General features: G+C 34.6%; 1 protein-coding gene across 1 annotated transcript in view; it reads left to right on the top strand.

Annotated features, from left to right (window-relative positions):
- The window catches only part of MEF2C (myocyte enhancer factor 2C), a 110,382-nt gene that overhangs the window by 43,050 nt on the left and 41,269 nt on the right, over positions 1–26,063 (top strand). The window contains exon 3 of the mRNA XM_053932443.1: positions 10,429–10,632. Within this exon, the coding sequence (XP_053788418.1) occupies positions 10,429–10,632 (204 nt within the window). The remainder of the gene's footprint in view (positions 1–10,428; positions 10,633–26,063) is intronic.

Raw genomic sequence — 26,063 nt, 5'->3', positions numbered from 1 at the left:
CACTATTTAGCTAAAGCTAAATAGGTCCAATAGGACAGATTAACTAATTTTTAACTCTGCTTTAAATAAAATGGCTAAGGAGCTGTCACATATTATCAACACTATCTCTGCTAGTTAAAATATGATCATAACTTAGGGAATTTTCTTTCCTATGTTCACAAAAATAAAATTCAGTAACTGATATCTTTAAATAATATTGGTGAAAATTGCTGCTGTTTACATTTGATGTAAATGAATGGATGTGGATGTTTTGTTGAAACTGGAGATCCACAATTGTGAGAATCTCTCCATATAATTATTTAATACTATGGTTCAATTTCTTCTTACACCTGGCTGCAATTTAGGAATAATCTTCAGTAGCTGATTTTTAAGAACTTGATACTTAGTTCCTATTAATATAGTAGTACTACTAATTTTTTTCTTATTTTCAGGGATTTAGTTAAGAAGCTGTTAGTCATGGAGGATTTCATAAAGCCATAAAAAACTCAGCCTAGGCAAAACAACAAATTATAGTCCTTAAATATGCTTTACAAGAATTTTTAAATTTTGTAGTGTTAGTAGTAACTTGTGATCTCTATGGCAGAAAATCACATGTAACAGCAAAATGTTCCTTATGAGGGATGCATTTTGTGTTTTCCCTAAAAGTTGCCTGTTCTAGTGAGACAAGCTAAAAAGCAATTCTTCTAACAATATATAAAAGTCATCACATTTTTTTTAATTGTCTTATAGCATGGAGTTGAAATTGGATGTGAAATATTGGATTGAATTTATTATAAATATTAAGTTTGAAACTTATTTATTATAAATATTTGTTTGAAACTTGCCCATGCTATAATGGCTTCCTTTTTGAAGAGAACCTGAATTATTTTGTAAATGATACCACAAAACTTTGCAAATGATACCACAAAATTCACAACATTAGTTCATACAACAGTTTCAATCTCAACTTGCATGCTCAAATATAGTATTTACAGAGATTTTAGCCCCACTTTTGTAAAAAAAAATCTTTAAAATGGTTAAATATATTTTTTAAAAAAGGAGACAGCTAGTCTTCAAGTTATTCATAGTAGAATTTCAAAATTCCAGAACCAGCTTTCAGACCTAATAATTATGAATAAAACTGTAACGCTAGAATAATAACAAGTGTAGTGTTAGTGCAGGAAGTGTTTGTCTCACTAGCATTTTTTAGACTCATAGAATCACAGAATGGTTTGGGTTGGAAGAAACCTAGTTCCAACTCCACTGCCATGAGCAGAGACTCCTTCCAAAAGACCACATTGCTCAAAACCCAACCTCAAACACTTCTAAGGAGCAGGGCAGCCATAGTTTCTCTAGTCAACCTGTACCTGTGCTTCATCATCCCCATAGTAAAGAATTTTTTCCTAATGTCTAATCTAAACCTACTTTCTGTCAGCTTGAATATATTCCCTCCTGATCTGTCACTCCAAGCCCTTGTAAAAACTCCCTCACCATCTTTCTTGTAGACTCCCTTCAGGTACTGGAAGGCTGTAGTTAAGTCCCAGCCTTCTCTTTTCCAGGCTGGACAATCTTAATTCAATATTTGCTGGTGTAGCTTAGCCATTGTGAGGCTGGAGGTATAGATTTACATTATTTTACTTTCCATACTGTTAAACTGGCTTGATTCTGCTTCTTATTTCTACTATTAATCATAACTTTTAAAGTATTTCTGCTGACTTTACCTTGCATTTAGTGTCCTGATTTAAAGCTCAATGAAGCAAATGAAAAGATTTTCATCGTTTCATTGGACTGTGGGATTAAGTTTTTTAATATTAGTAATATATATGTGATTAAATATAACTGGGTTTTTAATAATAGCTGATTGTTGTTTTAACCATTTATATGAGGTGTACTCTTTCACAAACCTCGCTGGTTCTTAAAATATTGCTGATTTAGCATAGCAATATTAAGGTATTGCTACTTTAGCATAACAGCATCAGTTTTTTGTTTCCTAACTTGCATATTTCCAGTAAACTTAAAATATTAACTTCTTTATATTCCTATCTTGTCTTCTTATTTGATTGCATAAACATATACAAAAAAAAAAAACTATTAAAATGTTGCACCAGAAAAAAATTGTTAAAATTTTTGATTAGTGAAGCTATGACACCAGCTCATGCACAGTTCCACAAAGCTATTGTAGCTCCATTTACAGATGGAGATATTTTCTTTCTACCTCACCATAAAACGTTTGCAAGGATGACATCAAATGGCTTGGCTAGAAACTTCCTTTCTGTTGCTTATGTTCAAACACAGTATGGTTTCACAATACAAGGCATGTTAGATATTATATACCTGGGTGGTGCATCCTCAGCTCTTCTCAAACACATAAATCCTCTGCAGTACGGCACATGCTGGTAAAAATACATAGAACATGTATCAAATGAGGAGCTATAGCAGTAGTTTTATTATTCTGTCTCCTCCCCTGGTGCAAAGGTGAATCTATTTGGAAATCAGAATATTTGCAAAATGTTTCAACTTGCTACAAGTCCCTGGGAGCAAAATTCTTGTCCTTGATTGTCCTCTCAATTTCCCAGCCTCCTCTATGTCAGCCATTGAATGATGTACTTGTTTTCTCTGTGAAAAAGCTATTTTCTTCCACACTACTCTCTGCTATAGCAGAAGACTCCCCAACTCTTCAAAGTGCTTGAATGAGTGGATTGGGAAGGACAAAAATAGAGTTGATCTCCCTTCAAGAGAATTTCTTCTGAGCAAGTCTAGTTGGTTGGATTTATGTACTTTAGTGACCATACTGGTAATAAAATATCCAGAATCATATTTCTGGCTGCAAATATCACATAAATGTGCAATTTGAGGATGCAATCTGCGCTTTTCCAAAAACTATTTTAAGCTTTGTCTTTTGGGGATAAATTAAAGGGAAAGTTCTTCAACTCAGTCATTAGAGGCCCAGTCCTTCTACCCTGGCCTGCTTAAGAGTTCTCACGTTGATTTTACTGAGTGCAGAATTCAGGACTTTAGCTGGCAGAAGCCATTAATTTAATGATGTTTCTTGTGGGCTGCAAATTGGCTGTATTTTTCTAGTCCTCATTGATACCTTATGGTGACAAAGATGGCATGAATGTTTAACTCTATGAATGATCATGGATTTTCTTTGGTTGGAAAGGTTTCAGAGAAGCCTACCTGAAAAATTCCCTTTCACTGTTTTTTGACACATGGAGAAGGAAAATTACTAACTGACAGGCCTAGATTACATATTTATTTCTTTTGTGTGGTTTGGTTGCCACCATAGCATTGAATGAATCCTGTCATAATTATAAAATGTGACCAAATATTTTCTTTTTATTCTAGTGATAATTCTTGGATAATATAGTCTTCATAAATGTGAAATGAATCCCTGGTAATATTGTTCAGGCTCAACAAGGTTGTGAGGTTGTGCTAGCCTTGTCAACACACCATTCAAATAGACTGTGACTGCTTACATGATATTAGTTCCACCAGCAGCAGAATCAATAGCCAAAATGTTACCATTGACATCTGATGCTAAAAGTTCCTGACTGCTACAAGTTCTTTCTGCGGAAATTTCAATTGAGCAGACTGGAGAAAAATTCTAACACCTCTAGGATGGTTAAAAAAAGAAAAAGAGGGAGGTCACTTGGAAAAAAATGTGAACTTTATTTTCCTCTGTTTTCTTAATTGAAAAAAAAAAATCTACCTTTGCTATAGTCAACACATGAAGGAAGAATTGTATTCCTCTGTCTCAGAAAAGGCCTTGTATTTTTTCCAGGTCTTTATAAGTGTGAAATATTTTGTTAGTTTTAATGACAGCCTTTTGCGGTCTGCTTCAGATGAGGACCATCTGAAATTTTTTGCAGCCATCCAGACAGGGCTGTCCAAGCTCAAAATAAATAGACATAAAATAAATTATATTGTCTTACTGTTATACAAGGTCTCTCACAAAATATCTCATTAAATCCATGGTCTGTGAGCTAAATCCAGAGGTACATTGACCCAGGAATGAGGACATATTGACCCAGTGATTTTCTGTTGTCAGATCTGGAACACTCTCTTGCATTTAATCCCCATTTTTTATCTAATTAGTATTAGGAAATATGAAGCCTTATAGGGTGATGCACCATTTTTTTCTCTATGATTTTCTTGCTCATTAGTTTTGCATTTTTTTCCTGCTTCTGAAGAGTCATAATTATAACTGAGTTTATCATATATAATGATTCTGCACAGTGTTCATTTCTTTCAATTTGTAATGAGCTGCCGGGGTCTTAACTATTATTAAACACCATAGCAAGTCCACACTTCGATATTAAGGTTGAGACACCCTTTTTAAAGCATCATGTCTGTGTAAATCTGTAGGGTATAATGCGCACTTGCTGTTTAAGGAACATACACTTGCTGTTTAAATTTTTCATGTCCAGACTTTTTATCATTCTCTAATTTCAGAAAATCTGTAAAGCTATAAACTGAGAATTACTGATTATCAGCTCAATAGAGAACAAATCAAAGCAGATATTAAAGTTATGGGGCTTGGGAAGAATATCCTGGAAGGAAATGACTATTTGCGGGAAGACCTAGATTTTTTCTACTGACTTTGATACCCAATGCTGCTAATTTCAAAATTAATTTCAGCCTCATGTATCTATTTTTGTCTGTGTTTCAGCTCTATTTAAAAGGAAAGGGTAAGAAACTATTGTCTGAATCAGAAGTTTCCCTGTTGAAAAAGGGAAGAGCCTTGAATATTAATGCAAACATGAGCACAAGATAAATAAAAAACATATTTTCCCCCTATTTACTTATATTTTCATTATTCCTTCATGGAGCATCTTCACTTTATCCAAGACAAAACATTTCCCCACCTGTCTCCAGGGGAATGTTTTCACATGAAAACATAATTTCTTGACGGTGCACCTAAGCATTATTTCTTGTTCAATTAACCTTTATCTTAAACATCACGCATTTTATCTTTTACATAATTTTATTAATCACTTATATTAAATTTCACACAGGTATATACTTAAAATATAGCATTAAAATTAGACAGTGACCTTAGTTTTTCAGAGGTTAAGTTAGGTTTCTGCAAGAAAAGAGTTGCACCTCAAGTTTTCAAGACTCCTAATTTGTGGTGACCTGTACAACTCTGGCAACACTTTTCATGTTATTCCAGACTACCTGAGAAGTAAAACTTTAACAGAGCTACTGAAGTGCACCATGAATTTCTAGAATGCAATATTTTGAGGTTAAATGTGCTTATATTACAAATTTATGTTCTGAGCATAATTTGGAGTGAATTATCCTAAGGTAAATATTTAGGTCAAATTACTTTTAATTTGAAGTGTGAGCAAGAAGCCTAAGTAAAGAGAGTGCAGTAATGAATGAGACATCTGCCAACACAGAAAAATAGTGCAGACACAGGCACTATTGCAGTGTTGCTGTCTTGCAAGGAATGGTTTAGAAAGCCCTGGGGGAGAAAGAGCTGGAGGTGGGAAGCAGAACTGAAGCCATTGTGGAGAGGAAGAAGTTACACTCTTCCTGTTATGACAGGAAATGCAGACAAATGTGCTTCCTGACCCTTTGCTCAGCAGGGAATGAAATATTCTTTGACCTTTACCTCATGAACATCTTAGCAGCACAGAACTTATAAACATGTTTTTTACTATAAATATATGTTTGTACCTGCCAGAACTGGTGATAGCATTGGGAAAAAAAAAAAAAAAAAGTCAGCTTTTGTGTGTATATTGTGTCAGCTGTTGTGTATTTGAGATTATAATTTTTGCCTAAAGTTTGTACATATCTGTAGATCTGTCTATAAAGGACTTAATCATATCTCTCTATTCAACAAAAGGAAGTGAAGCATCAGAGATTAGTCTTTATTATTCTTTCATTCCTGATTCCTGTTTGGTCTTAGATCTTGATTTGTAAGTTAAAATGAGAAGCATATTGATACTGGCTGACCTCCTAATTTCTGAGGTTGCTGTATCATCTTTAATTAATATATCTTTCAATTTTATCCCTCCTTTCTTTTTTTACACAGGAAAAACTTACAAGATTGACCCTCATGACTTGGATTTGGGCAGACTGAATAGTATCACTACTTTAAGTATTTGATCTGGTATTTATGCGCAAAGATTCTAAAAATGTGGTGTAACATACAAAACCTTCTTTTTTATATGGGTTAATCATGAAAATTTTATTTGTTATGGTTATAATTTTAGAGCATCCTCTTAGAACTCCTCTTTATCTGGACTATTCATCAAGTCATAGCACAATATGCTTGGGCTTTCTGGACAATAGCTCATTTACCAGCATAAATCAATGCTCTCTCATCTCTGTAAGTTATGCTGGAGGGTTATAAGAACTTGGAAGTAGTCTGCTGAAAGTCTTTCATTTGATGTGGTATGCCCAACTATTGCATAAAGGAAGGTTTGTCTAGATTAAATTCTGCACTGGTGCTGTTTGCCACTCCCATTAGAGAGTTACTGTAAAGATTTTTTCAGCCAGACCTCTTCATATGACAAACAGTTCTAAACAAAAATCAGACAAAAATAAAAGGAAAAAGGGAAGAGAGAATATGACAACAGTTTTTGCCTCACCAGTAGTTATTTGATGTTTCAACAGGATGGGCTTAGGTGCCTGACAGTGAAATTTTAGTGAAGAGATCCTCTGATTACATATGGCCAACTTGGCCTTATGTTTGAAACTGGGTAGACTGCTCATGTAGTACCTCCTATTTATCACATGCATCATATCTACTGTGCTTGCTCTAGTCCCTGTGTCAGAAATTCAGACATTCCAGGTGAAATAAGGATAAACAGATAACATTTCTTTTTGACAACATAGTGCCATTATTAGATACTTCTGTGTACCAGTGATCTCTCTTCTTCACGTGTTTAATGGCGGGAAATATATTTGGGATGCATTTGTGAAAATTCTGTGTCTCTCATTTTCCTATATCAGCAGCTATATATCTGTATAGTCAGAACAGAAAGAAGTAAGGAGAGAACTGATATTCTGACACTGGCTGGACTAAATCACTTGAAACATCATGGGACTGCTACTTTGGAAACATAGTGTTAACACATATGCTGTGACTGTTAGTGGCATATATGGAGTGATGTTATTGTTCAGCCTCTCATAGTTTGTGAGATTTCAGAAAAAATTACTCGAAGAACCAAAATTAAAATTAAAACTAAACTAAACTGAACTAACCTAATCCCAAACTAACTCCCATCAAAAGAAAGACAGACATGACAAAAAATAATGTATCTTTAAGGCTGTAGTCATTAAATGAGAATATTTATGGGTGCTTCTCTTTCTATACTGGTATATTAAAATCTATAAGAAGTAAAAAATTGTTGTTATTAATTTACTTAAAGAAAGACTATTTCCAGTTGCTAGCATCCCCATTTACAAATCCACACAGATAAATTAAAATTTAGGCAGATGAAAGAATTTGTAATTTCAACCAAGTGACAGTACCTTCTAATTTATTTCATTTAAGTAAATTTAATTTAATAATGATTAAACAAGAAAGTCTTCTCTCCACCAAATTGCCCTCTAAATTGAGCATATCAGTGTGTGAAATGTGCACTTGAATTCAGGGTCTTTACAGCTTTACTTGCAGATATAGACTAGGCTATTTGAAAGCTGTTTCCATGGAACTGAAGAGCCAGAGTTGAAGTTGAAACAACTTTTAACAATTCTATTTATTCAATGTCTTTCTTTTAGAACATTTCCCCTTTAGTTAGAACTTCATCCAAAATATATAAAAAGGCTCACACTGATTAATGTCAATGAAATTGAAAGTTGACTACTTCACTGTAAGTATTTTATAATCAAATAATGTCTTGATTATCTCACACTATACAAAGTCATAAGCATTAATGCTTATTCATATACAAAAATGCTTCAGACTTTAGTAATCTATCTTCTTGATACCACCATTCTTATTAAGAGGACAATTGCAGTTAAAATAAATAAATAAACATTAAATAAGTCAAATAACTATAGTTAAACATAAAAGACTAGTGAGTTTTGAGTTAATACAAAGAGATAGAATTAGGTTGTTTTTGGTAGGATTCAGAAATAATTTTGGTGATCTCCACACCCTGCTCTTTTTGCAATATATATAAAGCAATGCATTCAAGCATCTCAAACAAGTATTTAGAAATTGTATATTAAAGAAAGAGAAAATTAAGATCTAGATTATTCATTGTTCTGGTTTGTGGGGTTTTTCACTGTCCATAAAATATAAGTCTAACCAGTATCATTCTGGTGATAAGTATTATTAATTAAGTATCTGCTGTGCAGCACAGGCAGGTGGTATTTCAACATAGTAAGGAGTTTTACCTAACAGTAAACACAAACACTGGCTTTAAGGATATTGTTGTACAGAGGTGGACTTGAATGAATATCATGCTAAATGCAGAGATATTCCACCTACAGCACTGTGGTCAAAAAGTTGACTGAAAGCATGTTAGATGCAGAAAAAGATGTTGAAATAGTACATTTTATTTTCTGTATCATTAATTATTTCTAAAATGATCATATATATATATACATATATATATATATATATACACATGACTATATATGTGTGTATCTTTCAACCATTTCATTGTATTTTTCTGTAATCAGAGAAACCATTAAAGGAGTATTTTGAAGACAAGGATATTATTATTATTATTATTATTATTATTATTATTATTATTATTATTATTATTATTTAGAATTTGAGTGAAGTTTTGTTAACTATCTCATTCATTCCAAATATCAAAAGTCATGATAAACGAATTTAGAAAGAACTGTAAATTATGCATACTTCAGACTAGTACTGTAGAAAGTGGTTTTTTAAATGTTTGAATAATTTTGAATTAAAATTGAATAAATCTTTTCTTAAAGTATGTTGACTGAAGTTAAAATTATTGAAGTTAAAATAAAAGAAATAACATTTGGTATGCATTTAGGAGAATATGTGTTCACAGTATGGACACAAAGCTTCATCTTTCTGAGAGAATCTAACAAATAGGGATTAGCAAGTCACATTTTCCTTGGCCTGACATGTTGGGATTTTAAGGTAGTCTGGGGCTGCGCTTAGCATTAACTTGTGATGTGTGACAAGAAGTGTGACAAGTTAAAACAGTAGCCATATGAATCCCAGACAGACAAATCTTCTTGCCTCAGCATTAATGTGCAGAGGTGCCACAGTTTATGGGTATGTAAGGGATGGTAACAACAAATGTAGAATCAGGCAGACCAATAAACTTGGTTGTGTGCCTGTCCTTGACATACCAAGTACCTTGACCATGTGTTAAATTAAATTAATTACAGGCTTAGCAAAACCATTTTTGTCTTAAAAATTCCTGTCAATGAAAAATATGTAACAGAAATTGCATGTATGAAGAAACAGAGGAGAAAAATTCAACCATACAATTAGCTCAAATAGTTCTTAGTAGTTTCATATTTCAAGTCACATGTCTTACTGGAACTTGTAACCTAGTGCAGAAAAGCAGATAGAAAAATTGTTTGATGTGCAGGTCTTTCACTGTCAAAACAGTCCCTGTGGAAAATCATGGTTTTCAAGAGAAAAATTATAATTTTCATACTGCCTGGATTTTGCATTATGTAGGGGCATTAACTGGCCTACTGAGAATTTGCAGGCACATCCCTATTTCTTTCCTATATGATATGACCTAAAGCCCCTTGTACTAAAAATGCCAGGTCATATTCCTAAGCATATGGCTTGAAAGGAAATAAAATATGATAAAATAAAATATAAAATAAGATGTGTGTGTTCAGAAAAGACTTTGTTTCAAAGGCTGCTGACCAGATATTTTCTTCTTTCATGTTTTATAATTATCTTTTCTCATGAGTGCCATTTTTCACACTAGATATTTCTTCAAAAGTATCATGAGTGTGTTTAAATGAGCAATGTATCTCTTTTGCAATACTTAAATGCTTATGAAATAATTTCTTTGTTTCAAAGGTAGCAGGAGTTGGAGGTCTTGAAATCAGTCTATTGCTATCAGAATAAAAAAATCAGAATTGACTGCACTTCTTCAATGTATTTGCAGCTGCTCATCTGAGGTGCATTTTGCAAATGTTGATGGGAAAGATGTATGCCATCTAAAAGATATCTAAATTTAAAAGTTAAATCTGCAGTATCAACACTTCATAGCACCAGTAAATGAAAACACCCCATGGTCCTTACCTGTATCTCAAGTTTTGTGCAATGATAATTAGGTATTTCTCCCTTGTGTAATACATACAACACACGCATATATATCCTATTTTGGAACTCTTTTATGTTTATTGATTTGTTTTCTGAGCATGTTCAATTCAAAGACAAAACAGTCAGACATTATAGTTCAGAAAAAAGGAGAAAGAATACAGAGAGCAACTTGTGGATTTCTGATGGACCTTTTTTGCTTTTCTTTCCAGGTGACTTTTACAAAGAGGAAATTTGGGTTAATGAAGAAGGCTTATGAGCTTAGTGTTCTGTGTGACTGTGAGATTGCTCTAATCATCTTCAACAGCACCAACAAACTGTTCCAGTATGCCAGCACTGATATGGACAAAGTGTTGCTGAAATATACGGAGTATAATGAGCCACATGAGAGCCGAACAAATTCAGATATTGTTGAGGTAAGACTTTGTGTTTTGCTCTGAGATGGAGGTGCTCCAAGTAGATTATACCTTCAAGTCACATAGCAGCAGGAAAGCAGAACAAGACAGTGGTGTATTGGCTTGAGCATTGGAGGTGACAAAGCCAAAGCTGCAGGAGATCCACACCTTTTGTGAGCAGTTTTATCCTTCTGAGTCTCGCAGAAACTTCTGCAAAGGGATTTCTGGTTCCCTATTTTCCAGGTTTCTGTGCTGCTTTGTCACTTTGTTGCATTAATCCTCTCCATGCTTTGACCACTACCTACCAGCTGAATCTCCTGCTTGTCTCCTGGTCTCTTCCAGGAAGAGGCTCTCCAGAAGACATTGCATATTTTGTCTCCACAATCAAAAAAATTACAACTTTGTCTATCCAGGAGGAATTAAGAATAATTCTTTATTATTCTTAAGAAGAATATTTAGAAGCAGGAAGAAGATTTAGAAGCATTTGTTGGTGGAATTTGACTGGTTTTTTTACCTTTTTGATTGTTTACAGAGGATTTTTAATAAAATGTAAAAGTTGATTTACAATCTGCAAAGTAAAAATATATCAGCTACTCACACAGAATATTGTTACCATAATGTAATAGCAACAGTATCAAAGCAATAGTGTCAGAATGCTAGAAACACTGTTTCTTTTTTTTTAATTATACAGAGCAATTTTTATTTACAATTAAATAAATATTTATTTATATATTGATATAATTTTTTTTTAAATTTTAAAATTTAAGCTTCTAATATTTGTAGAAAATTCAGTTTACATTGCAATCCCATTTGGATTCAAGCTGTGCAAAATACATAAAGCCTTCAATGATTTTGTTGTTATAAACAAATCACTCATATCTAAACATTTCTAACAAAGCACAGATATCTAAAAAATGGGTTATGTGACCTATACAACTGCTGTTTTTAAAATGCATGATGATGAAATGGTATCAATTAAAAACAGAATAGAAGGATGATGATATATCTTAAGGGTCAGTGAAAATTTACTCCTGAATATGTTGATGTATATACTTAGTTTACTCCAGATCTTTGTAAAGTTAGTCTCAGATTTTTGAATGATCTGGATGTTGTCTGAAATATGACTTTGATACTTTTGGAATCTTCACCAGGGTTAGTCATGTTTTTGAGACTAGCAATGTAAGATAGTGAGTTATTTATACATAAAATATTTAAAAGGATAAAAAGTTCTGCATAATTAAGATTTTTAAACTTGTTACAGAGTCACAGTCACACTAGCTTAGATGGGCAAAGACTGCACACAGGAATATATATCACTTCTCTTTCTATCCTTCTATCAGTATCTAGGAAGTTACTCTTTTGTTTCCCTCCTTATTTCCCCCAGATGCTGTCCCCCATTAGAAGAGGGTGAGGTTCTGACAGCAGAAAGGAATTTATATGAGTTAAGACTAGGAGGAAAGTGTATAATTTCTTCCACCTCTCTATCATTTCTTTTCCTCTCTTACTTTAGATCTTTTGTATAGACATGAAGCCTTTCCTGCCACCCAGATCTGGGAAGTCCAAAAGAATTCCAATTCTATGCCCAAAATAAAGTCCTGTCCTCTTTATTGGCGAAAGGCCAGAATATTCTTAGCCAGAAGGGTTTCCTGTGGTATCCTTTCTTCTTCTTACAGGCTTTTCTGTGGAAATAGGTGGAAATATAGTTAGGGATTTGTTGCTTGCTTTACAATGAATGAATACTTTTTATCATAAGGACAATGGCTTTCCAAGGATCTTGAATGAAAACTTAAAATTTCAAATAATGTTGAAATTTTCAGAAAGAGAATTCACTGCACCAGCAAAATCCCTTTCTGCATAAAACAGCAGGCCAATTTGGATAGGTTGATCAGCAGTTTTGCATACAGATGTGTAATTTTCTGTCTGTACCCAAAGTTTGGTGGGCAACTCTTTTCTCTTTTCTAAAAGGAACAATATAAAAATGGAAATAAATGTTATTTAAATTGAACAATAGACGTAAATGTCCAAATGAAGTGAATGCTCTATCAGCTCTGAGTTTGATTTTCTGTTACATTTTTCTATGTTCTGCCTGTAACATAAAATACTTAAACCATATCAGTACTGGTACAGTTTGAGAATCCAAAAAGTCCTTCTCCAGCACGTAGGTTTTGAACAAGAATTCCATATTATGGAATGCCTTTAATGGATAATGATCATCACAGTTACACGTACAGTAAAGGGTAGAGCCTTGATAAATAGCTTGACTCCTAGTGCAGTTTGGGTATATTTTCAGGTACAGGATATAAATCTGCCACACATTTATGCATTTGAATTGATCAGTTAAACTATTACACATATTGTCCTAGTAAGGGGTCCGTCTTCTATTTCAGGCAGCTAAATTTTGCACATAAAAGTTTTTAATCTTGTCTTCCATAGCAATCAACAGCAGCTGAGAATTAGACAATATTATTAAATCTGAGCATTTTAAACTAAAAGTCTATTCAATAACTTCAGCAGAAGTTATTGAATAATTATTCAATCATTTCAGCAGAAGACAAGGGCATAGCTGTGCTCATAGACTTCTGCACAGTATTCAAGAAAGAAAACTTTTTAGGCAGACCTATGAAAATTTGAAATATAATGGTCAAGCATATAAAGATCTTCAATTTTGGTACCCAATTTGTGTTCACATTTGGCATAATATTAGCTATTTAGTTAATTTTAAGTTGTGATAGAACTGCTTTATCAGGCATTAAAATATGTTGTAAGTTCTTTGAACTATCTATATTCAAAGAAAATTAAAAGAGTAGCTCTCTAATATGTAGTTATTTACTTTTAAGTTAAACCACTGTGATTCAAATACAAAAATTACATAACTTTTCATGTAGATCTGGCTAAACCTGTTAATTTTATTAAACAAAGGTTTTCAATATAATTACTGGGATTAATTATATTTAGCGTTTATGAAAAAGTGAGTCTTCAGGCTATAACTTTTTACTTAAAGTAACAAGTAAAGAAGAAAACACAGTCATATATCTAACAAACATCACACTGCTTTTTAACAGAAAATTGGTTCCACCCAACTTAGAGGTATATGACATCAATAAATCTATCTTGATAAAAATGGAATGCTAATAGAGAATTGTAAAGGCCAGTTACTGCAATTCTTTGAGGTTTTCTGGTTTAATTACTTTAAAAAAGCTGTTACTTTCTTTACATATGCACAAATTTTATTTGCATGCAATAAACATAACTGAGATGATGTTTCTAGTTGCTTCATCAAAACAAAGTTGATTAACATGCTATTTGATATATCTGAGTTCTTCACGTCACAAAAAAATTTTACCAGGTGAATGTGTTTCAGTTAAATGCCTAAAACATACATGGACAAATAAAGGTCAATATGTACTCGTGAGGGAGAAAATATATGCATTCTACAATCACATTTATCCATTTCAAGCAACAGTGACAATTATTGTTCATGGAGATATGCATTAATTCTGGGAAACAAACAAACCAAACAAAAAAGCCAACAAAACAAAACCAATCAAACAAAAAAGGTATATTCTGAAACTTCTGTTTAGCAGTAACTGGATTATTAAATTTGAAGCCATTATGTCCTCACACACTAAACTATTCATTCAACAGTCATTCATTCAATTTTCCTTCAGTTAAAAAGTGAGCATTAATTGCAGGATTCACTAATTTTTTTAAAGAAGAGCAGAAACTCTGGTGTGTTCATTTAACACAGAGGAGAAATATAACATTTAATCTTTATGCTAACCTCCAAGTGTGTATGTAAATTCCAACAGTAATATATCCAGCATAATTGTATAAGACTATGCAATAACTTACTTTTGGCAATAAGGAAACAAGGAAGAAAAAAATGTCAGCATTTTACAACAGTCAAGTACATGCATATGTATGCTTTGGATTTATTAGAAATGAGGCCAGATCCTTTCCTTGTTTCCATAAAACAGAAGTGGATGTAACACAACTTATTTTAATGATATCTCACTGCTGTGATTAATAAGAATCCAGTTCTGCAACACTGTAATCTCACTACTTAGGAGCTCAGGAAGGACCTCAGCCTTAGATGGAAGGGTACAGATTTCACAGTAGGAATATGGGGAAACATTTTGCTGCAAATATAATTAAAAGTCTAAAGATGCTACAGAAATCTGTTGTGATTCTTCATCTAAGCCACCAAGCCTTTGCTGATTTAAGGTGAAACCTCCTGCTGTTTTCTCTCTCATTGTCCCTTTTTCCTTCTCATTTCTTTCATGGCAAAGCATCAGCTACTGTCTTAGCTTTAGAAGACCTCTAGTAGTTTTCACTAACTCTTGATTCAGTTTCTGGTATACTGAGTTTAATATTCTGAGCCTTGCTCTCTGTGCACATAAACCATTCCTCCACAAATCACCCACTACTTTGTCTTTCAGCTCTTTTTAAACCTCCAATCCATCAATTTATTTGACCCTGCTGCTCTTTCTCCACCTGACTTCTCTTCATCTGCTGATTCAGTGGTCACTACCTTTAGTTCAAATTCCCTTGCTAGGTCAGCCCTTTCAAATTCATCCCTAGCTTCCATTTTCAGGCAAACATTCATCCATCTCCTCACTTCCCCCTTACCATACCACTAATCACTAGTAGAGAAAAAAGCAAACCACAGACTTCATTCATCTTTCTCTTTGCTAACTGAGGTTCTGTGTTTTGAATGCTAATCATCCACCAAGTATCTTAATTTTGTGAAGTTCACTGCACAAAACTGCTAATTTGTATGCATGAACAGACATCTGTCTGATCTTTGCAAGTCTCCATTACCTTACAAAAAATTCTTCTGTGAGCTCAGTATCTTTTCTGAAAAATCTGTTATTACCTGTTTTTTGATGGTTTTTTTTTTCTGATACATGTCTTCAACTTCTCCTTTATTTCTCTCTCTCTTTCTCTCTCTCTCTCTCTCATTTTTTTTAATCAAGTATTAGAAGGATTTAATGGTCTTCAACATGGATTTTTATATATAGGCAGATACCAGCTCCTGCAATATACTGGCATATCATTCTGCTTCAATAAAGCCTTAACCTCATCTGACTTTTCATCTATACATTATTTTACTCTGTTAGGGATTGATTTTCCGTTACACTTGGTGGTCCTCCATCCTCTTTTCCCTCCTCTTTCTCATGGAAATTAGGTAAGTTTGAAAAACGTGGATTGGGTGAACTCTTGCTTTTAGTGATAGTGAAGACTTAATCAAGAATTATCTGAAGTATTCTAGGGAGTAAGTTATTTTAGGGACATTGTGATGAGGTTGTGGGTTTCCCAGGATAAAAAAAAAACAAAACAAACAAAGATAAGTAGTTCTAATTTACAATAATATGTCACATTTTTATTTATACATTATAGATTATTTTTCATGGATAATGAGCATCTAGCATTGTCCCTTTAACTTGTTTTGCACACATGTTCATTCTCTAGCAACTGTTGGTGAATTGACCTTCCACAGAGTATTTTCCCCTTTCCAGTAGACTTCTGTATTTGGTAAGAGAGAACAGTCCTAACATAGTAGAAGAAATGTGTGCCATTTGCAGTTGCATTTTCCCCTAAAAGGAAGAAGTGAGGTTCTGAACATGTGAAATTCTCCCTGCAGATTGCTCATCCTTTGTGTTTTACAGCACACAGAGATCTTCAAAGACCTTAATGTTAAGATAGCAAGGAACAAAGTAATACCAAAACCTACAGGGTGGTGGAATTCAGAATTTTTTTATTGCGTGCTTTTTTGCTGGCTAAAAAAAACATTGTTACTCTGAAAAAAAATGTGTCTGATGAAAACATAAAATTAGTGATGGCAATTTAGTCTTCCACAGATTTGTAGAAGCTAGTTTGACCTTAAAATCCAGTTGTTTTTAGTATGGCCAGCCACAACGTGTTAATTGGCATACTTTTAAATCTCCCTGAGGGACATGAGCTAAAACTTAGTACAGGTTTAGCAGAGTAGAAAGTTGGAGTTGATGAGAATGGCAGTCAGGTGGTCATGGGCAGTATTTGTGCCAGAGAGGAATGCCATGGTCCTGTTTTGCTCATGGTCTTACTGCACATTATCCCATCTATCCTTACAGATGTGCTGGGGTTCTATAGCACATTAGGTTTAGTCACTTGATGTGGAAGTTCTGAATGAGATAAAGAGAAAAGAAGTTTTCTTCTGTCAATTATTTCTAAAGGTCATAGAGCTAATGACTAGCTAGGAGGTTAATTGGATTCTAAAAGCCTCTTCATATCAATTAAGACTCTTAACTGTATATTCATAGTAAATAAGCCCATACAAATCTCTAAAGGTTCTCTTTTTAGGAAAAGTAAGGCAACTGTTTTAGCTTGTTTAAATGTAATAAGTGTATTTTCTTCTCTTGTCATCGTAACATAATATTGCATATAAACAAGGTGTGAAATACGCATCAAGTCAGCTCTTGAGCTACTGAAATCAGGGGATTTCTTTCAGCTACCATGGGCTGAAGATCTGGGACAGTATGGAAAGTAAGCCTGTATGTGAGAAAGGTTATTCAGGGTGATCTAAAGACAGTACAGTGTATTGGATACTGCCCTGGACTAGGACTCATGAGACTTCGGTTTTATTAATAGCTTTGCCACATACTGTTTTGTGACCTTGGATAAGTCACATTTCCTCTTAAAGCTTCAGTTTCACTATCTGTGAAATGGGGATAGCATTATTGATTTCCTTTGTAAATTGGTTGAAGACCAGTTGCTAAAAAAACAGCTAGTGGTAGCAGTTTCACAGGACAGACATTTGAAAAGAGTAATCAAATGCCAAAAATTTCCTTTGGATGACTCTTTAGGCTTTTTAAATGCCTTTTTCTGTTTTTGTTTTAGAAAATACAAACCCATACATTATTGCCAACATAATGTATGACAAAACCAAAGGACTGAATGCAAGATCTTCAGCATTTTTCCTTTGGTCTTTGTTTGCCAATTAAGTACTGAGACTGAAAAATGTGTTTGTAAATTAATGTCCTCATGTGAGTTTTTTCTGTATTTTTTCTAAACATGACTGGTTAAAAAAATCTCAGAGGGAAAAATATCTTGGTTTCAAAAGTTTTACAAGTCTGTGCATTTTATCAATCTTGATTTCATTTTTTTTAGTAATTTCTTTAGAAATACATCTTTTCTAAACAAAAGCTGACATTCTTACCTAATCTTATTATTCCATCAATTTGGGATTCATGTAAATAGTAGCTCTCACAAGACCACAAGAAAAACTGCAAAGTTAGAAAACTGTGTATGACAATTCTATTCTATCCAAAGTAGTCCTTCAATGGAACTGCTGTTCCAGTCAGTGAGAGTGTCCAAAGTAGTCTTTCTACTGCACTCATTAGGTAGCATTTTATTCCCTTCCTCCCACTTATCCTCACAAGATTTTTGATTCTTCATACTCCCAGGCTATTTTCAAGCTCTCCTTGATAATTCTGCATCTCCTTGTTACTCTGCATTTAATAAGTCAGAGACCTTAGTTGCTATGCAATCTAGAAGAAGAAAAGCAGAGGGTTCAAATTAATTCAGTATGTGAAAAAATGCAGCTATAGTAATGTTGCAAATTTTTTTTTCATGTTGCTTTATCTCAAAAGAATCAGAAAATTTTTCATTATGATTTATTTTGGCAAGGATTTGGTTAACATGAAACATAGCTTGTAATGCTAAATGAAAGAAAAGCCACTCACCTAAGAGCTACTTTTCCATATGTGGAAGAAGAGAGAAGGGACAGAAAAAATAAAATGGATTCAAAGTTAATTATTCTGAAGCATATGGTACATGAGAAGCTTCTTTTGAGTGTATTTAGGGGGTGATCTGGACGTCATGTTTTAACCTTCTTGAGGATCATGTAATTTTATTTTTTATTTATTCTTTTGTTGGTTTGTAATAGTTTTTTAAATATTTTAATAACTTAGTTTTGGATGAGTTGTTATAAAAATGCTGAAATTATGGAAGTGAAAAGTATGTGCAGAATATAAACATGTTTCAAATTTTTCATTCTTCCTTTTTTTTGCCAAACTGGAATCTTAAAGCTGTATTTCTTAGAGCAAGGTCTACTTCACAGATCACTCTTTCTTTCTCCAAAATATTTTATATCTGGCTAAGGAGCTGGAAATATCTTACATGACTGTGTAACATTCTCAGACCTTAATAGCTCCAAAATTTTATTCCAATCTAGTCACTGAGGAACATTCTTTGCTTTTGTAATTACTGTCTCACATAGTAACAGCTTGTATTTTGGTCTGTTTGCCAGAGGGTAGGTTTATTTTTAAATCCTTGAACTCTGAATTTTCTTTATTTTTTCCAAGATTGGAAGCAGCTGGAATGCCTGAAGTTACAGGTTGAAGGGCTTGCTTCACAATATGAGATGGGAAACCTTGTTCCCTCCTCCCTGTGTTTTCCTTTTTTAAATTTTTTTCCTAACAATGTCCCTTAACTGCTATTTGTCTAAAAATAGAACACTGTCTCACTAAAAATAGTTTGCTGCTCAGTCTTGCCAAGGAAAATGGAAAGGAATAGGCGTGGAATAGAAGGGTGAGTAATCTAGCTCTATTCATTCACAGATCCCTTTGAGAATGTAGGCAATGATAAAGTGCCCCCAAAAAACCACAGGCCTGACTTGCTCTCTTCAGACTCCTAGGTGCCAATAAACATTTTAGCCCAAGGATATACTTCTTTTTTCCTCATGAATCATAAACACTTTCTGAAATACAAGGCTTTGTTTCACAGAAACTAACTTACTGTCAAAACCAGCTGACTTTCCTAAGGTCCATTTTTTTTACTTTCCACATGTTTTTTAATTTATTTTAAGACAAGCAATGATTGCAGTGTTCTTTCAAGAATTACCATGAAATGTCACTTATCTAGCATGAATGAATGAAACAAATAGATGCTTTTCAATTATTTCATGTGCCCTCAAAACTTCACATATCAGTAAGAAAGAAAAATTTATTGTTCTGATACAGAGCAGTAAAAATGAATTGGTAGACATTATTTATTTCACTGAAAAATCAAACCTTTGTTGCAGAGTATTTCTGCAGATATATACATTTTTTGATCTATAATTGTTCTGAAACTCAAATCTCACCGAAAGACTGTGGAAGATTGGAATAGAAAAGGGCAAGATCTAATTTCTCAAAAATAATCCTGCTGAGAAGCCTGCAGAGTGGGAACTTTTCACATGAAAATTTGTAAAATTAGAGAAAGTCAATCTTCTTCTGCATTGCAGTTTTTCATATCCATTGTAGTATTGCAGTGTGAAATACCAGTAGTAGTACAGAGTAGAAACACCAGGAAGGGCTGAGCATGTTATTTAAGACAAGAATGTGTGTTGCTGTTCTGTACAGAGTTTTTTGCATTTTGTTTTGGTTGGTTTTTTAACCTGAGTAACCTGGTCAAACACAGCAACAGGGTGTGGAAATGTCATTGCAGTTCACAGGGTTATTTGAGCCTGAGTATTGTTTTGTTCAGTTCCTGTAGTGCTGCTTGTGATAAGATTCTGGAGACAAAGGACGATAATTGATGGAAAGGGACTTAAATCAATCCAAAAAGAATCAAAGTCCTTGTATTTGGGTGCATCAACTCTTCTGGTCTCCCTCCCCCTTGTAAAGCATTTTGTCTTCTTGCATGTTGGCCCCCTCTACTCTTTTTAATGGAGGCAGGCCACAAGTGATTCCTTTATGCAGTACACAGGGTGTTATTGTGTCTGTGTGATGTATAAGTAACTACCAAGACTGAATTCTGCTATTGTATCTTCACTTCAAGCACAGAAAAATAGGACACACTACCCTGCATTACCATTTTCAACCTAGATAGTGAGCTACTTATAGCTGTGTTCCAGACACAAAGGCTTTTGTGAGCAAGCCCATTTTTAATTTTCATCATTAAAATATCCCTGCTTTGTAAGGCAAATACAAAATGTGGTTATTTACCCAGATTTGTATGCAGTAGTGATAATGACAAATGTAAAAATACCACATATTCACTTACCTCACAACTATCTTTAATGCAAATTACTGACCTTGCCCTCTTTTCCCCCAAGACTTTTTGTTTCATTGGGTTCCCATAAGTTCTTGACTGTTCTTTGTTAAATCAGTGTTGAAGATTATGCAATGCTGAGTTTCTAGCAAAATCAGTTACATGATGCATGGCTCTTCATATGCTTACACATGAACAAGGGTCTTTTTGATATATAAATATATCCAGATGTGGGCTCTAAGCTACCACTCATCAGGTTAAAAGAGCCTTATGGTATCAAAAGCCAAAAAATTCTATGCAAAGTCCACTATTCAGGTTTTATTAGGTCCCTGATTAAAGCCTAGGGATGTTAACGTGAGCATTCTGACGAAATTAGCATCTGCCTCATTACTGTTTCTAACGCAGACAAAACTTTCTATGGATCCTGCCTCTTTTTGTAGTAAGCAATACTAGAAAAGGTCTTATTTCTGAAAATAAGACTTATTTACAGAAGTCACCTTTCAGACACCAAAACTTTTCACAAGTAGAAAATTGAATGCTTCTGCAAATCTCTACAGAATCATGGCTCTTTTTCTGAAGCAGTCCCACTGTCAGTAAGGGTGACAGATCTGGGGTCTTAATAGTTCATACCATGAGTAGTGTTTATATCTATACTCAGAAGTAAAACTCCCTGCCACAGAGTTGTGAATTCCCTGAGAAACACTCTGCAAGAGGAACTTCATCACCAAAAAGGATAGGGATGAAAAGTCAGTCTAATCCTGGCTTTTTGTCTACTTTGCTCTCCTGCTAGGGAGCCAACATCTTAAATGTTCTGCTCAGGCTGGAACACCTTACCCATGTGATTTGCATGAAGCAAAACACCTGCATACCTCTCCTTCCCTAGGCTGCACACAGATAACACTATCTTTGTGAAATGGCTTTCCACAGTTTTCATAGCTCTGGTGAAACTTCTGTTAAACTTCAAAATATGCTGACTTTTCTTCCTTGTTACAGTAAGAAGGTATAAATTAACTATTTATTTGTGTACTATAAAATTTGTATCCATTCTGTATGTATTATGTACTTCATGTTGATTAGACCCTGTTTGCCCTGAATTCAGAGAGACCTCTATGTGTCTTTTTATATAAGACAAATGAAATTAATGTTAGTTACCAAATTTGAAGGGGTATAAAACCTCAAATACATATGCTTTGTTGTTCTACATTTTTAATAATCAAAAGTCTGTCATCAGCTCTGAATCAATGCCCATAGTCGAGAGCTGATAAATGTTGTTAAATCTTAAATAACCATTTTTCATTGCATTAAAAAAAGTTCAATTAAAGTAGCTTCAGTCAACATTTTCTTTATGCAGCAACCTCTAAATCCAAAACTTTAGGTGGTTGTGTTTTCCTTTCTTAGTTTTGCCATGGATATTTCTATATATGGTTGTCATTAGTGGAGAAGTAAAAGCTATTAAAAGAAGTTTCATGATGTATGTTCTAAACAGTTAATTATTTGTGTGATAGACAGAGACATAAAAAGTAAAAATCTGTGATACATTGGATATGCTTGGATTAAAAAAAAAGTCTCAAACTCATTTATTTATATCATCCTGTATGATCTATAGATAATTATAGTGCAGAATTATATACATTTTCATGTGCTTTACTTGGGATGTTCAAGTAAAAGGTTGTTTTTTTGTTGTTTTTTTTTTAATCAAGTGTTATTGCACACAGGCCCTTCAAAGAAAGCATATTATAGAAGAGTCAATAAAAGTAGTTTAAACAACACAGCTGCTAGAGACTGGTTCAAAAGACATCAAGATCTTGACAAAGAAGCAGTACCAAATGGAATGTCTCATTTAAAAGATATTTTTCTTCCTGCAACATAACCATGGCTGTAACATGAAAAGCAAAAAAAAAAAATAATTTTCCTTTCATTTTTATAATCCCAAGATTGGTTATTACAAGCTTCTAACATGTTTAAACATATATCAGTAAAATGGAAGCTTTATGGATTCCTTCCGGCAGGTACCAGTGCCTTAGCATCTGAGCTACATTTCTGTAAACTGTCTGAAAAGAAGCTTGCTACCCTAGACGTAAATTTTCATGACCCACATACATTGTTTAACTCATGAATAAAAGCTCATAATTTGCTCAGTACTTTCCATCCTATATCTGAAAATGTTTTGCAGAAGTGTCTAAACTTGCCTTAAAATATGGCAACTGTCATTTGTCTAGAAACCTCATCTGGAGTCACATGAGCATTGTGGACAATCTGTTATTTGACCTTGTACATTACTAAGGGCCTGTACTGTGCCTAATAAGTATTTACCCAATGTGGGTCAAAGTTGACAGTTTTCCCCAATCCCAGTTTAAGACCCAAATCATTTCAGCAGGTTTTCCTCAAACAAAAATGCTGTTACAAGTCAAAGAACTCTGTCTACTGTCAAGTTCTGTTTCTCTGACTGAACAAATTGTGCATTTTTTAGTGCTCAAAGGCAAAATATTACAGTGAATTATTATTACAGCAAAATATTACAGTGAATATGTTTAACTATCTAGAACTGTCTGGAGCGTAGGAAGCTGAGTAATTCTATCCCTTCAAGGAATATGGGGAGCAATAGGTTTGAGCCTATTCAGATCAAAGAAGAAATAGAACCTGTGTCTCCAGTTAGCGTGTTTCTAACCACTAGCTGTTATGTAGGAAAAATCAGGAACAGAAAAGTTTTCTTAAGAGAAGAGTGAGTCATCTTCAATTGTTTGAAAAGTTGCCTGTAGGAGGGGACAGTATGCTTCAGTCAATACCTGAATACCCAGCAGGAATGTGGGTGAAGGCGTCTCTGTAGCCCTGGGTAAGCATCTGATGCTTCTGATGAGGGATAGGATTTTTGAAAACACATTTGCTTGGTCTGGGTCGTTCACAATTCTGTCGCATACTGCTAGGTTTGGATCCTGTTCTGTAGCACCAAAATCTTCCCATGCCTCAGATCCTAACACACTGTGTATTCCACTGTGACGATCAGGTGCCTTAAATAGTAGGTATTACCAAATTGAGCTTTTTATGTCCCTAAACTGTTTACTGAATCTATTCCATAGCCCTTTCCTGGCACAAGGCCCTTCTTTGCAACCAGGCAATTGCTGCAGAGTGTGGACTGCTCTTTATGGTTTCAGTATAAGCTCATAGCAAGAAAAAACATTGCTCATTGACCATTTTCCTACTCTGACACTTTAAAAATTGCTTCTGTTCCAAAGGAGCTTAGAAAGAAGTGCTGTCATTTCAGTGTCCTGGAGACATATTCATTTAAAGCTTTCAAGTTTGGGGCAGGAAGAGGCAGGGGCTCTTCCTAACTGGCTACATTAGAAGAACCCTTGAACAGTTAGGAAGGGCTTTAGATAACTTTAGATAACTACATATATGTAAATATAAAATGAAAATTGGGAAATCACCTTTTTCAATAATATGCATTTTATCTAGTAAGACTAAACCCACCCGACAGTAATGCTCATGAGAGATTCAGAACTGTATCCTGAACGAGGGAGATGTTTCTGGGCTTGACTTGAGATGACACACTGGATCCCAAGGGTTATAGAAAATTCTCTTGTTTGTTCCACAGATTAACTTTTCCATTCCTTTCCCATTAATGAATCTGAGAAATTCACCTACTCCTATACAGTCTTTTTCCTGGAAGAAATGTTCTTAATTCCACTTTCTTCTACATGAAGGGTAATGGCAAAAAATACCTGACTAAACCTAAAAGTTCTGAAGTTAAGTCTACTTCCTTCTATGATTTCTTTTCATCTCCATGACCAAAAGAGTGGCAGAAATAAAAGAAGTTCTCATCAATTCCTGCTACTGCTATTTTATTTGGAGTCTTGTGATCTGTCATACCCAGGGAGAAATACAAATCTTGCTGACTTTGGAATCAATGTAAGTAAGCTTTTCTGCAGTTTATTTCAAAGTTTCACAACATGGAGAAATTCTAGACAAACCTCAGGACTGTAAATCTCTCTGTAGGATCTAGGACCAAAATTTTGCACTTCTGAACTGGAGAAATTCTTGTATACTCATGGCTTATATGGCCCTTTGCCCCTTCATGGAAAGGATTTTCTAGCATTGTTGAATGGAAATTTCAGTTATTTAGGACACTTCTGGTCCCTTTCACTACCCTAAGTCCTGTGTGAAAGCCTGAGTGGTTTCTGAATATTTTTCTCAGCCAGAAATCAATGTTTATCTTTTTCTCAGGAACATAGTCCCCAAAACACTATCAATATCCATGGTGTAAAACTTTTCACTTTGGTCAATTCATTAAAACAGATGCAATCCACCAGGCAGCTCTGGATTTGGGTTTTTTAATTAGAAAAGCTCCCCTTCTTATCTGTGTCATGACTCTGGGAGTGTCTGAGGAAACACTTGTGTTATCTAGAGATGTGAGTACCCCTAAGCTATTCATTTCCTTTCCTGTGTTGGAAGTTGCATATTCACAGTGTCCTTCATGCCTACAAGTCTTAGAAAAATTAAGCAGGCCAAATTCTTCTTCCATTTGTTCATCTCTCCTGTGGAATTAGGGTACCCAAATGGAGAACAATTTGTACCCCACAGATATTTCTCTGTAAATACCATATAATTAAAGATTTTAAGATCTCAGACACTAAGACATTGCCAGGCCAATACAATAATACATCTTAAAAACCTATAAGTTTGTCCTTAAAAGAAATCCATTTTTACACCAAAAAAGGGTAACATTTAAAATGTTTTCTCTGCTTCCAAAAGAAGACAAATTTTTCAAATAAAACATTTCAATTAAGAATGAATACATTTTTTATTTTCCTTTCCTTTCCTTTCCTTTCCTTTCCTTTCCTTTCCTTTCCTTTCCTTTCCTTTCCTTTCCTTTCCTTTCCTTTCCTTTCCTTTCCTTTTTCCTTTCCTTTCCTTTCCTTTCCTTTCCTTTCCTTTCCTTTCCTTTCCTTGCCTTGCCTTGCCTTGCCTTGCCTTGCCTTGCCTTGCCTTGCCTTGCCTTGCCTTGCCTTGCCTTGCCTTGCCTTGCCTTGCCTTGCCTTGCCTTGCCTTGCCTTGCCTTGCCTTGCCTTGCCTTGCCTTGCCTTGCCTTGCCTTGCCTTGCCTTGCCTTGCCTTGCCTTGCCTTGCCTTGCCTTCCCCTTCCCCTTCCCTTCCCCTTCCCCTTCCCCTTCCCCTTCCCCTTCCCCTTCCCCTTCCCCTTCCCCTTCCCCTTCCCTTCCCCTTCCCCTTCCCCTTCCCCTTCCCCTTCCCCTTCCCCTTTCCTGAAATTTCCTTTCCTGAAATTTCCATCCTGTACTATTTTCCATGGGAAAATAAAATCCAGTTTGTTTCTAGCAGATGGAACTTTGGTAAGCTGTTTGTCAGCTGTTTAGTGATAGATAAAATTTGCACAGATGTTTCTGGTAAATTACACAACTTACATACAGGAAAAAAAAAAGC

This window comes from Vidua chalybeata, chromosome Z, assembly GCF_026979565.1.
Source record: "Vidua chalybeata isolate OUT-0048 chromosome Z, bVidCha1 merged haplotype, whole genome shotgun sequence".
Classification (NCBI taxonomy): domain Eukaryota; kingdom Metazoa; phylum Chordata; class Aves; order Passeriformes; family Viduidae; genus Vidua; species Vidua chalybeata.
Note: the sequence above shows the minus strand (reverse complement) of the source record. Positions and strands in the feature narration are given on the sequence as shown.